Raw genomic sequence first — 14847 nt, forward strand, 5'->3', positions numbered from 1 at the left:
GAAAAGATGACAAGAGAAGTGCAGGTGAAGTAGAGAAAGTAGAAGACTAAAGGACAGAAATCAAAGGAAAAAGAAGAATCAGAGGAAAGAGAAAGAAGCGCACTGACTTCTCATACTATGGCACTTGTAGAAGATGGAGGAGAAGAAAACGAGAAAGTAAATATAGAAGAAGAATAAATAGAAAGTATTAAAATGATGACAATTGATACTGTCCTCTCATACCTACTTGTCAATCTCACTTCCTGAGACATTCACCCCTAGACGAAATAACTGCATTTTCAGTATCAATATTATTAGATACAGCAGTAGCCACATTTAGTTCCTCCTCCTCCGTCTTCTTCCCATCATCATCATCAACAACATAATCATCATCATGACATCAGTGTAGAGAGCTGATAGCAAGCAATTAAATGGTCAATTATCTATCTGATAGATCCATGCACCCTTTCCCATCTCTTTTCACGTCAACGTCATGTCAAGAATCTGTCTCCTTCTTCTACAATGGAGGTTGCCGCTTCCGAAACCCCTTACAATGTTCTCTCTCAGCCGGAATTAGGCTGCCACCACACTTGTCAGTTATAGATGGCTCTTGAATGTAATTGCTATAAATATGGTAATACATGTCAAAGGGCTGATAATGGTATTCTCTGAAATTTCAAGATTATCAACATGTTTAATAAACTTTTGGAGGGAGATAAGCAACTGTAACTAACTCAAGATTTTTCAAAGTTATTTCGAGTTCTGACTCAGATGCAATGAAAAGCAGAAAGTTTAAGTGTAGCTATTTTTACCTACATTGAAGCTGTTCGTTACACCTTTTTATTTTCATTTAAATTGGATAATCTTTTTCAATATAATTGTTGAGATCATTATAAGAGTGAGAAAAAGTGGCAACTGAAATTTTCAAGTGGTCTAATAGGCGAGTTATGGGTTGTTGAAGTGCTAAACTCCGTTTCTTTCCAGATCATGAAGGGTTTCGAATTTTCCATTGAAGATTTTTCATATCATTGTTATACCATTGAAGTTTTATATCATTGGCTTTGTTCTAATATGGGTTTTTTCGAAACTAATGCCAAAATAAACAAGTTATCGAATTCACAAAAAATGTTACTTTTTATTTATGAACAATATTGGGAATAAAATGTTTTAGTTTGGAAAGATACATTTTTTGATTTTTTAAGAGAAGTTCTAATAATATAGTCGAAATCGTTTATGATCTGGAAAGAAAACGGAATCTGGAAAGTTAGCACTTCAACAACACCTAACTCGCTTATTAGACCACTTAAAAATTCCAGTTGCCACTTTTTCTCACCTTATAATGATCTTAAGAATTATATTGAAAAAGATTATCTAATTTGAATGATAAAAAAGTGACCTGAACAGCCGTAACTCAATTATATTTTAATTGTATTATAAACATAATTTTATTTTAAATGTAATTGTAGTCTCTCAGGTTGTATTATTAATATGTTATGTATAATATAATTAATATATTAATATTAAAATTTCATTATTATTAATACAACCTGAGAGACTACCATTACATTTATAATAAAAATATGTTTTACAATATTATTCGTGAGAATAGAAGAGTAGCATTCTGTTTACAAATAAGAAATTTGTTAGAAGCCAAAGCTATAATAATCATGAATGTGATGGAAGTCATCAACTAATCTTTCTTATGATAAGTATTATGTTGAGAATTCCCCTTGTTCATTGGATTGAAATGGAAGGATGGATGCATTAGATCTATACTTATCTCATCGATTTCAACTTCTCGTGAATAGATTTACTTCGAACTTCTTTTTTTTATAAATTAATAACATCATTGTTTCTCATTTGAATAATATTGACAGGAAATCTTTTCATTAAAAGATTAAATATTTTTTGTTAATTTTAAGAATTGCCGATTATCGGCCAACACACAGAAAGTAAATTCGTATGAAATTTTGTTGGTGATGAGGAGTCCCTTGCGGCGGGAAGGTCTACCTCGTCTGAATAAAAGGTGAATACAGGTGAAGGTCAATGGGCCTCCATTCTCCATAGGTACTTCAACCAGGACCGACAGTTCAAAGTGCCCACTCAGAATCATCCTCTAATTGGCTGATAATAGAATAGAATAGAATGACTGCCTTTATTTTCTACCTAGGAGGGCGAAGTTAGGGCGCAGTCGGCCCTCTCTTACACTTAACCCTAATTCATACGAATTTACTTTCTGTGTGGTGGCCGATAATCGGTAATTCTTAAAATTAACAAAACATCTTTAATCAGATGTTGATGAGTACATGAGTACTAGCCAATCAGAGGACAATATTATTTTGAGTGTCGGCCAACAATTGGTAAGGCTGAGTGTAGTACAATGGTTAGTCAAGACAAGAATAGTCACGTTTAGACACATTACAGTTGCCAAGTCACATAGTTGCTTATGAAGACATGTCTAATTGCAATGACTTATCAGTGTATGTTGCGTCATAAGCAACAATGTGAAGTATTGTGACTAAACGTGTCTGATCATGTCTTGTCTTGATCACTAACTGGTGTGCGCCTAGCCTAAGTGTGAAAACAGTCATTCCAATGATATTTCTCGCGATAAGCTCACTATCATGATAGTATTGACTAAACCCCTCTCCTACGTCACACTACTCTACTACTAGATCTTGAGGGAATAAACTACAAAGAAAGGTTTCAGGAAACGAGATTATTTAGGAAAAACATTTATTATAACATTAAAATAAAACAAACAATTTTAATAAATAATCATTACAGCTGCTGAACATAACCAATTTTGAATATAAATATATAATTTACTCCATTAAATAACAGTAACACAGAAATTGAACTAAGACGTTACACAATACATACAATATAAATTTTTAAGCCAACACAAAACTAAATTTAGTTTGGACAGTGATGTACGAGCACTTATCACATAACGTAGATGGAGAAGACATGGTTAAGAAGGGGAGGAAGAGGCAAGAATTTCCATGAAAGAGGGTAGTAGAAAAAATATGATGATGAAATAATCACTACTATTTTTTTGGATTCTCATATAATATTATTTAATTATACGCCTATTTAGATAATGAGCTGAAAACAACTTTAGACGAATCAAGAATGGTTAGAAAAATTATGAAAACGAAGTGAGATCACTATGATATTGAAGTCCGGGAAAGAAATTGAATTATTTATCAATAAAATTATTATTGATCAATTTATTCAATTATTGACTAATTATACAATAAAAAAATTAACAGAATATCATGCATTGAAGAATGGAATTCTCAATATTTTATTTGGAAGAAAAAAGGTATTTAACTAACAGGTTTTGGATAAGGTATTGGTTGGGTTCAAGAGATTTTTAGCATAAATGTTTCTGTTATTCATCAAGCAAAATTATATCTTCAAATGAATTCACGTTTCCATCTTTGCGGATACATTACATTATGCTTGAGCTCTATATAGGGGGAGATCAAACCAACAAAAAATACACAAGTATTACAAAGAACTAAACAAAAATTCAACAAAGCAACACAAATAGAAAATCTTTGGCTACAAAAACCAGTTCAACAGTACATGAAATAAAATGAGATGAGACGATGATACACATTTAATAGGTTGATGAGTTTCAAGAATTAAAATGACACAAAAACTACAAATATGAATGAGCTACAGACTAGAATTCAACTGTTATTGCAGAGCAAAATATTACCAATCAGAATAATCAAATACACCTCTTTCCAAATTCCAATTTGAAATTACAACTAAACTACTAATAAAAATATCGCCGGAGAAAGCATTTTCTATCTACATAATAGTTTGCAACAATATACAATATTACATTTCGATCTCTATACAATTTAAAAATTTTCAACCTCATTATACAATTTAAAATATTCTAAATCATTTATACAAAGCTTTTGAAGTTTACATGTTTTGAAAAACTAATTTATATTGATCTTGATCTGATTTTGATGTATTTGTTTGAAACTATAAATCCAACTTAAAATACACACATTTAAAACAATATAACACGGCAAAAAGGATAGATTCCATCTTCCTTCATAGCTGAAATACATATTTAATATGAAATAATAATCACGGATTTATTTCATTGCTACTATTCAAGTCAAATTGTACTAATTTATTTATATGAATGTTATTGAATCACCACCAACCTCGAATTAATAGTTTATTCATAGGCTTGACTAGTCCAATATTGGCGGTATTTTGTTATTGGCTGAATATTTGTGATATTATCATGATGTAAAAAAGTATTACTCATATTGTTCAATTCATGAATCTTATTCAATTCTTCCAGGTTTCTATGGAAGAGAAAATATTACAGAAAATTTCCATTGAAACTTCTAATAGCTGGAGAATGAGATTCCAAATCAAATATTAGATATTTGTTTCGACCAGATTATTTAATTTAAATCGAGAATAATAAATTTTCAGCTATGTATAGGATAGAATGAGTTAAAGTGGAATGGGTTCCAGATCACAGGGTAACCTAGGAAATGTGAATAGTATCAGATATATTTCAGAAGATTGAGAAAACCTAAATAGGTTCCAGAGAAAAATAAGTAAAATAACGTATCAAGATTCGAAACGTATCACTAATCATTTTAAAACACATCACATATTCATCAAATAGGAGAGGCTTGATTGAAATATATTAGAAAAAACAATGTACACACGACCCTATACACAAAGCATCAATAAAATTTGATTAAAAACTTTAAAATAAATTTACAGTCAAATTCAATTCATACACTGAGCCCATAATCAACGATATGTATTTTCATCAAACACTCAGTTCGAAAAATTAAAATTTTCACACACAATCTACATTTATGGCACTATTAAAACATTACACTTAGAAGGGCGTTAAAAACTTAACGTATAATATATGTATATATAATATCTGTATAATATATATGCAGTCAGAAAAAAATTGGAACTAACCAATTAAATAGTACAAGCGCATTTTTATTTTATCAATGAATATTATTTAAAAAATCTATATCTTCCTTATTAATCTATTTAGACAACCTCTTTTACACTTGGAATAATATTCTGAATATTATTACTGTGTATATAATATTTTATATATTTGTATCATAGTATATAGCAATATATAACGCTATGATTATCGACTTATAATATATTTTAAATGGAGCAAACATTTATTTTGTTTTTAACATCATTCCATCATTTTAAAACGAAAACATTGATATGATAAATAATTTATTACTACCTATTATAATCGAAGTTCACAAAGCCTATAGATATATTAAAATCTGGAGAAGCTAATTTTTTCTTGGAGACAGATTAAAATTTTATAGGGATAAACTTCCATTTACACAGTAGCGTAAAAGAAGTGATGCCCATTTCAGAAAATTTTCAAGTATCATATTAATTCATGAATGAAGCTCATTTATATAATAAGCCCCATTGAATAACCATGGGTTATTTCTGTCTTTGAAGTAATGTACTTGTAAATTTTAAGAAACACGAGTCATTTTGAAGCCTGTTAGTGACCCTAACTTAACACACCCAGTATTCCCTATGTCTATTTCATACTGCCTTTTTCCATATCAACTTTTTAATCCAACCATATCTAGCCTATTCATATCACTATCCATTTCCATAATAATTGATCTTCATATCTCATCACTCTACAGTATTGTCATTTCAAATGTTTCTATCCAGAATATAATAGAGGATAAATTGATTATGTTTCTATTAAGGATGAGATTCAAGTGGCAAATGAAATATTGAAAAACGGAAGCAGATAAACAATATACCATCAAATAAATCATACAGCAATATTTTAGAATCAGTGAATCATTTCTCAAGAATATTATTCATTCAATGATGTTTAATTCATATATTTATATATGTATTTTTCGACACTGATAGCTTGTAAATATATTTCATTATAGTTTATGAACAATTGCTCAGGCAATATATTTTAAATATTTTATTGTGAGAAAAAAGTTAAAATTAAATGTATTGAGACTATGGAAAAGTTATAATATAGTTGGTGAAGCTAATAACTAGAATCACGATGAAACCTTGTACAAAAGGCGAATTCAACTCTGGATAAAACTAAGAGATATATATTTTTTTGAAAATAGTAAGTAGCATATTTCAATAACTTAATGAAGATAGAAAAATTGGATAAAATATTTCAAAAGGGAATGAAATATTTAGAATATAGGCAAGAACTCTAAACAATAGAACTTGAACAATTTTTTGAAAATTGCTCAAATTTGTGTTAATTTCTCTCCAATCAGGAACTTACTTTATAATACATTCAATTAAAAATTGTTTTATTGGATTTTCCAGCACCCAACATTTAGAATTTATTTTAAGGAAGAAACTGGAATACTCTATATAAATTTTTTTCAATTAATTTAATCTAATAAGCTGATTTTAAAATCTAGACACATTGATATTCAATCCAGCAAATATCGTTCTAATAATTTAAATACCCACATTTAGATCAATAAAATATTTACAGTAATTTGAGAATGAACATGTTTGTATATTACATGACTTAGCTATTAAATATGGTATTTATGTATGAAACTATGTCATTTGCTAAAGAAAACCCCTCAGCTTGTTATATGGAACTGTTAAATATTCAAGATATAACTCTCACTCTAAGATATAACGATCTAACACACCTACTTACAAAAAATTCAATGTAAAAAAAGTAAACAATTAGGAAATTAATACAGCCTAGAGGCATTTAAAAATTGGTCTCGCATAAGAAAATTGTACTTGTGTCTTACTGTAAATATTGCATTATAATTAGTTTGTAGAGTTTACTATTAGTAACTGTCAATTCAATACAATTAAACACTATCATCTATGAATATAAGCTTTTTATTACGCGATTTTATAGTAAAATGATTTCGATTACTTTCAATTTGTTTGTATGGTGAACCCTGAATAATTTACTTGATATTAAGCAATTGTTAATGCTTAGGTAAAATTATCAGAATTGATTTTAAATTCCCATTAAACTTGACTGAGATAACTGGAATTCATTATTGGGATGCGCAACTGTATTCAATATAATCCACAAGAATAAATCAGTTGATGAAATACAAAAGTTGAAGACATTGCTAGAAAGAAAAGAAGTTGAACATCAATAGAATCATTATTTTGAATCAATTAGTAAGTTTTAATGGATTCAAATAATTTATATAGAGGGACAAATACAAAGAAACAGACAGATAAATGCATTAAAGGAACAAGAGAAGATGTAAACGTATTTCAAAAAAGAGAAAAGATATTAAAAATATAGAAGATTGACAAGAGGGAGAGAATATTTCATAAAAAACACAAGTAAAAAATATGGAAATGAAAAACAGACATGACCCTGCTAATTTGAATAGATTAATGAAAAAAATTCTAAGAAATAATGTTCAAATAAATCAATTATAAATCTTCCATATTGATTAGAATTTGACGAATATTAGCTCATTAAAATGAATAGAAATAAATTATTCTACATTGTTTTTAATGTGTAAGATCTTTCCAAGCCACCCTTTTTAATCCTACGAGATATCTAAAATGAACAACAACGATTAATCCGGGAATATAAAAACAATATCACATTGAAAATGTGAAACTTACATACCACACACAAATACATACAACATACACAATATTTCGATACAAATAAGTTATAAATCACAGTTGTGGCTTTCCTCTAAAACATATATTTTCATATTCGATAATATACATACATTCATATACCTAGACACACATACATTATTTGTTGTTGAGTATAAAGTCATTGCTTGAGGTTTGATTATATTATTTGTATGTATTTTTCGTAAAACAAAGTTGCTTAACATCAATTTGTTCCAAATAATTTTTCACAAAAACTCGATTGGTGTTATCATCTTTTTAAAAGAAAGATTGCTCAATACACAAGCTCATAAATCAGTCCCGATTTTTGAAAAATTTGTGCAAAAACCCGTTTGCACAATTGAACATTTTGTGCAAGTAGATCAGTCTCCAGACTAGATTTGAGTACGTAGTTTGGGTCAAGGGAGTGAAGAGAAAGAGGGAGAGAGAGTGAGAGTCAGAGGGGCGAGAGAGGGAGTGAATAAGTTGAAGTCAGTGATGTGGTGAGAAAAGGGGAGGAGGTCGAGAATAGAGAAAGTAAGATAGAGAGGAGAGATTGGAAGAGAGAGATGAGAGAAAAGCAAGTAAAAGGGGAGGTGACTGAAAGTGTATATGTGTGAGAGAGAGAGAAAGTGATAGGGGTAGAAAGATCACTTATAACAATGCATTGATTGCAGAGATCAGAGAGAATAAAATTCAAAATAGGTTTCTCTCTCCATTATTGAGAGCGAGACGTTGAACGTTAAATGCTGAAGAGATTGACTGGACCATGGACTAATAGAAAGGGGAGATCGAATAGTTACAAAACATACTCGAGTGAGGAAAACTAGGAGGTTTCAAGAGGAATCAAGTACACCACGAAACACGAATCACATAACAACATGTAGAAAATAGACAGACCTGCTGCCATTAAAGACTACTTCACATAAGTATTGCATTCAGAAATTATTATAGTTTAAAAAATGCGTCGTAATTCCAAAATGTTTCACCCAGAATAGGTAGGCTACACTACATACGTATTACGGAGAAGTCTATTGGAAAAATTATTCACATAGAATGACACCAAGTTTAAAGATTGTTAATAAATAATTCCCTGCAGATTGGAATATTATGTTATTTAAATCTATATTATTACATCCTGATAATGATTGCGAGGCTTTAACAATGAGGATTATCAACTTAGCACTTCCATTCAACGCGCAGCAAACCAATATGATATTAAAAGCTGCAGTTGTACACAAAATTCATGATAAAGTTCACAATATGTAATGAAATGGACATCTTATCCAAGAATACAATGATGCTTCGATGTTTTCAATATTTAGGAGCTATTCAAATTTTTTGAGAATTGTAAATGGTTTTCTTTTTGATATTTGAAAACCATGAGACCAAAAAATCATTTAATGTGACAGAGTAGACCAAAAATATGATTTGTAATAAATAATTTGAATATAATGTTTGAATTAGAATTCACGGGAGTAAAATGAGAGGTCATTCAGTTTGAATTGCATATTAATGCAGCTATTGACTCGGTATTAAGATACACATTGCTGTAAGACTTTTTCATGCTCAATAATCGATTCATACTAGCTCACACACAATTTGTAAATGGAATAGTTCATTCCAATAGTGTATTAAAAACTAGGATAATACCCTATTCATATATTTTGATTCATAGACTTTAAAAATCTATAAACTTAGTCATGGTTTGACGAGTCTCTGGAGATTTCAAGGTAAAGTATGAACAACATACTATTATTGTGCTATTATACCTTATCACTCAAGTGTCAATTAGCGTCCTATTTAGTAACAGGCACGTTATGCGAATTTGCTTCAATAATTTGTTCATCAAGATAAACTATCTTTACTTCGAATAACAACGAGATTATCAAATTAAAAATAATGGTGAAGCTAAAACTGTCACTTACATTTTTGGAAACTTTGCACTGGTGATAGAATTTGTTTGACTACAGTTTCAAAATATATTATATTACAACACATATTATTCACTCTGTACAAGGTTATGAAACTCACAATGATTATTATACAACTTTGGGATTTGAATTGTAGTTAAAGAATATTCGAGAACTTCACTGTTTCTTCGGAAAGATTCATGTCAGAGTTGTGTATAATCCAGGTTGCTAGGGGATTTTAGCAATTCCCAATAATATTGGTAACTTTACAGCATACATTATGGTAACATCAAGAACAAATATTTGTTTGAATGGAAAATCAAGTGTATTGAGTTAGGGTGGAAAACCACATTTTATTGAGTTTGGATTGAATTGAAATTTTTGATTTGTAGCAAATAGATTCGATGAGATCAATTATTACAAAAACGTTTTTGTTAAATTTTAACAAGTAGGCCTGAGTTTAAGGCGCATAATATTCATGCGAGTTTCTTAGCCTTGACAATTGTTAACTACAATATCATCAAGTAATACAAATAATTCGAGTACTACATGTAATAATAGTTGGAAATTCAAGATATCAAACATTTTTGCTTTTACCTTGTTCAGGATAAATCACAAATGAAGTATCACCATGAAAAATGGTAACCAGAAGAGACACATGAAGAGAAGGGAGTTGCAGCAATGTTATTCCATAGTAGAGTACCAGGCAGCAGATGGTATACCTCCTATTGTGAGCCTCCTGGTATCTTGCAGTGGCTTGATTAAATTTGATACCTCCTGGTATGAAGTTCAGCAGCATACTTGAAGTAGTTTTGATAGTATCATGAATTACCAGGATGCCAATTCTCTGTTGTACAGATATATCCTATGATACCCTGGTAAATGGAAAACCATATACCTCCTACTGATATGATACACACACAACACAGACAGAATTCCTCCCTGCTATCAAAATGATGCACAGCACTTGAAGTCAAATCTCAGCCTGATTCAATTTGATTTCATCATTATTTCATGGCCAACAGGATGGCGAGCCAGCAGCTTGTACAGCACAGAACCTCAAAAACATGACATTTTACATTTTTCTTTCCTTGATTTCTTCTGGTAGTGCATTTTCATATTTTTTATCATTTTTTTTTCACAGCACATAATATATAATCTTGATTCATGGCTAAATTTGTTACTACTGATGGAATACATTCTTAATACTCTTGTTATGACTTGAGTTATTCACAGCACATTACAAACCATATTGAACTCCACATTTCAATTGCCACTAAACGGTTGAAAATTAAAATTTAGTAGCTAGTTGTAGCAGTTGCCCAGTCAATCTTGAAAAAACCTCATCAAAATATCTTGAACTCCACACCTGGAATGTGGCAACTAAAGAATGACTAAGCATACTGATTTTAATATTGTAACCAGTTCCAACCAGTTTTTCCAACTTAAATATCTTCAGACATAACAATTGGCGCCCGACCAGGGGTACCAACCACAGATGATGGTGTTGATGGATGACCTCCTCCCTCCTGGTACTTTTGTGGTGAACTATTTGTGGATGCTCCATTGACCTTGATCTCATTCACAGAATGTGACCTTGAGTGATTGGTCTGTGGTGATGATGACGTCACTGTGCCAGGACTGTTCTGACTGACAATCTGGTTGACCGACCTTGACCTTGTGTGGCCATTACTTGTGTTGCCAGCTGATTGTTTGCTCAGCTGAGAACGGTTGCTGGCAAGGTTCTCTCTCAAGGCCATTTGGTAGGCTACCTCAAAAGCTTGGCCTAGTGTGAGTATAACTTCAGTTGCTTGATCCTGTAATAGAAAGTGACAGAGTCAGAATCTAATAAGATTCAATATTCAACTACAGTTTCATCAATTTGAATAAACATATTTTTATTAACAAATACATATAGGTAAATATTGCATTATTCTATTGAAGTATCAGTAAAGAGGTGTTTTTGTAATGGGCAGAAGTAGGATTGACTCCAAATTAACATTGGTTATTGGAGTGATCACATATTGACAGAAATTTTAGCAGAAAAAAAACTGTTCAAAAAAGAGACGAAATATTATTCATTTTGCCGTTCTTTGTAAGGTCAACAAATGTTATTTTTTGATCGATTTCTGCTTGTGAACTAGTTTGAAGAAAAATTACTAATTCCCAGATTCTGCCATATTTGTTGCTAGGATCTGCCATATTTTTTTAACCTCAATCTTCAATAGGAATGAAAAAACTTTTTCAAGAAATTGATATATTGGGTGACTGATATAGGAAAGCAACATATCGATGGGAGAGAAATATAGATGCCAAAAATAACAGTTTTTCAACATGGAAGGTTATTCAACTTGATTAATTAATTAATTAATCAAGATGAAACAATATAATTAATACCAATTTTAGATCAAATAAAATTATTGCTAAGTGAATGTATTTGTTTACTGTTTGTAATATTATATAGATTGATAGTTTGGTGAAGCTTACCATTGTTTGAACACAGAATACGTGGCAAAAGTGACTTTTACTGGCGTGATCTTTGGTAATGTAGGCGAAGTGTGTGAGATCTTCAGCGTCCTGACAAGCACAATGGATATTCCTTATCTCGTGCTCACAAATTAGTTCCTGTCAACAGAATCACGGATTGAATTAAAAACTTTATGATCAATTAAAGTTTTTATTTTGTAGACTATATAAACAAATCTAATAAGAAGTATTGTTTGGAGTACTGGGTACTATTTTAATTCCCTAATTTCAAATCAATTGTTCACCAGCAGTGAGCTTGACAATCTAACAAGTTTCAAATACAGAACTAGAAGTTGTATGTAGATGAGAGTCCTATCACTTGAAATTTTGTAACATGGGAGCTGCTGTCAATAATAAGTCCTCATGCTAGTAACTACTTTTATTAAAGGTTGTCTAGTCTATGATAATCTTAGAATCAGTGTCTCACAGGATCATCATTAATAAGGCTCAAGAGATAAAATAATTATAATTAAATTGTTGATCACAAAACACTCACCTGATTAGACGTATGGAATTTCACTCCTCTATAGGAAATCGCTAGTATGATTTCTGGAATGGATTTCTCTTCATTTCCTGATGTTGATTTTTTCAGCTTTTGAATAGATTTCTTTGTTGACTCAGTCCCTCGCATATCTCGGACTAAAGTGGATCCCAGGTACTGTAAAAACAAAGATAGCAATAATTAAATTGAATGATCGTCTTATTAACATAAATTTGGTTCATTACAATATTTCTCTCAATAGATTATATCCTGAATTTTATTTAAATTTTTATAAATGTATGTGGAATAAAATTGAATTGAATTTTTTCTGGTCATTAAGGCATCAAGTTTTCCCTCCATTAATCTTTTTCGTCTCAATAGTGAGCTAGAAAATATAGTAGATTAAGTTAAAATGGACATACATTGTCGAATATATTCAAGTACTGGAGCACTTACAATTACATCAACTTATGTTCTCAAATCCTTCGAGGTTACAAGAAAGAGTCTTCTCAACTTACTACAACTTTTATTTCTACTACTTTTCAAGAAAGTTTTACAACTTTCCTACCAGGCAATCAACAGCACTTGTGCGACAATGCAATATTGAAGTTCAAATGTGGATTACTCCAACAAGCAATAAAGAAATGTGCCGTTTCAGTAGACTATTTGTAATATAGTCCATTTTATGTATGCAGTTAATATATTTATGTATAAGAATCATATTTGTGTTAGATATTTTCAATTGAATTCTTTTTTAAAATATGATTATGTGTTTTTTTTTTTTGCTCAAACTTTGGATTTGCAGGAAGCGCCTGATATGTTATTTTTCCTAACTTTATATTTCGATTATTATTTTAATTATAATGACAAAATAAAATTTGATTTGATGGCAGTGACTTGTTTCTCACCAGTGCAGTGTAGGTGATATGGCCAGCCAGCAGGGCATGAGGCCTATGCCTCCACTGCGCCGTGAGTGTGGCGGGGACTCCGACTAGCAGCTCCGAGGGAGCCCGTATCTCGAGGTCGGAGGCGGCAGAAGGCGGCGGCACTGCCCCCGGGGGGTGGCGGAGGGGCGGGTCGCGACTTCTTGTGGCTGTGACGCAGAGTGCCGGTGTTGCTCTGTTGGCCAGTGCCGGAGTTGGATGCTGACTGCTGTTGCGGCAGTTTCACTCGGATCTCTTCTTTCAGTTGCTGGATGTTGTTCTTCTGAAAACAGCGAAAAGTTTCCCGAATTTATAAGTTGATTTTGTTGAATGTAGAATGTAGAGTAGCTTTAGGAGTTTAACTAATAAATGACGAGTACCTGAATGCATTATTGTTTGCTGATGACTTGTGGATTATTCAAGACAGTGAAAATGACCTCCAAAAATCAGTTTATGTTCTTAACGAAATTTGTAAAGAGTACAATTTTAAAATATCAATAGACAAGACAAAAATTATGGCTTTCACAGGTAAACATCCAACCCGGTCAAAAATTGAGATTGACAACAAAGTTCTAGAACAAGTGTCGAAATATACATATTTAGGATGCGACATCAGTTATAGTGAAGATTTGGATATCGAGAAAAAGATTGGAAAATTTCAAGTGGTATGTGGCAATATTAGCAGAACCTTGGGGAAGCAAGCACGGAGAGAAACTAAAATGAAATTTTATAGAATAATGGCTGCTCCAGACCTCCTCTACGGAAGTGAGTCGTGGGTTACAACTAAACCCCTAGAGAGTAGAGTGCAGGCGGCGGAGATTCAATTCCTCCGGAGAACCAAGGGCTGCGATAGAAGGGACCACATCAGAAACAATGATATCCGAGCAGAGCTAGGAATTTACAGCTTGTTGGAAAAAGTCACTCAATACCGGAAGCAGTGGAAAGACCATGTGGAAAGAATGCCGGCAGAAAGGCTTCCACTACAGATATTGAATTATAAACCGGCAGGGAAAAGATCTATTGGTAGGCCACGGAAGAGATGGCAATAAATACACTACTTGTATATATTATAGCGTAATTTTGTAATTGAAATATAGATATTAATAAGCTGTTTGTAAGTCGGAACAGGCATTAACCTGATACTTGTACGTGAGAAGATGATGATGATTTTGTTGAAAGGAAAATTGAGTTTTGTCGAAAAAAATAATACAGTATGTTGACAATTGTGTAGTGATTTCACTTTCAGTTTCTCGTTGAATCTTGTTCTATTCTTCTGAAAAACCATGAAAACTTCCGAGAATTTATAAATATTGTTTAAATAAGAAAAAATCAAAGGAAAATAGAATTATTCTAAAAA

General features: G+C 31.5%; 1 protein-coding gene across 1 annotated transcript in view; it reads right to left on the reverse strand.

The window, feature by feature from the left end:
• Positions 1-6755: 6755 nt before the first annotated feature.
• LOC111056515 (ankyrin repeat and SAM domain-containing protein 1A) overlaps positions 6756-14847 on the reverse strand; it is a 128200-nt gene continuing 120108 nt past the window's right edge. The window contains 5 exon segments of the mRNA XM_039439129.1: positions 6756-11377; positions 12048-12185; positions 12583-12744; positions 13476-13613; positions 13615-13773. Coding sequence (XP_039295063.1) covers positions 11006-11377; positions 12048-12185; positions 12583-12744; positions 13476-13613; positions 13615-13773 — 969 coding nt within the window. The 3' untranslated portion in view covers positions 6756-11005.

This window comes from Nilaparvata lugens, chromosome 12 (assembly GCF_014356525.2).
Source record: "Nilaparvata lugens isolate BPH chromosome 12, ASM1435652v1, whole genome shotgun sequence".
Lineage (NCBI taxonomy): Eukaryota > Metazoa > Arthropoda > Insecta > Hemiptera > Delphacidae > Nilaparvata > Nilaparvata lugens.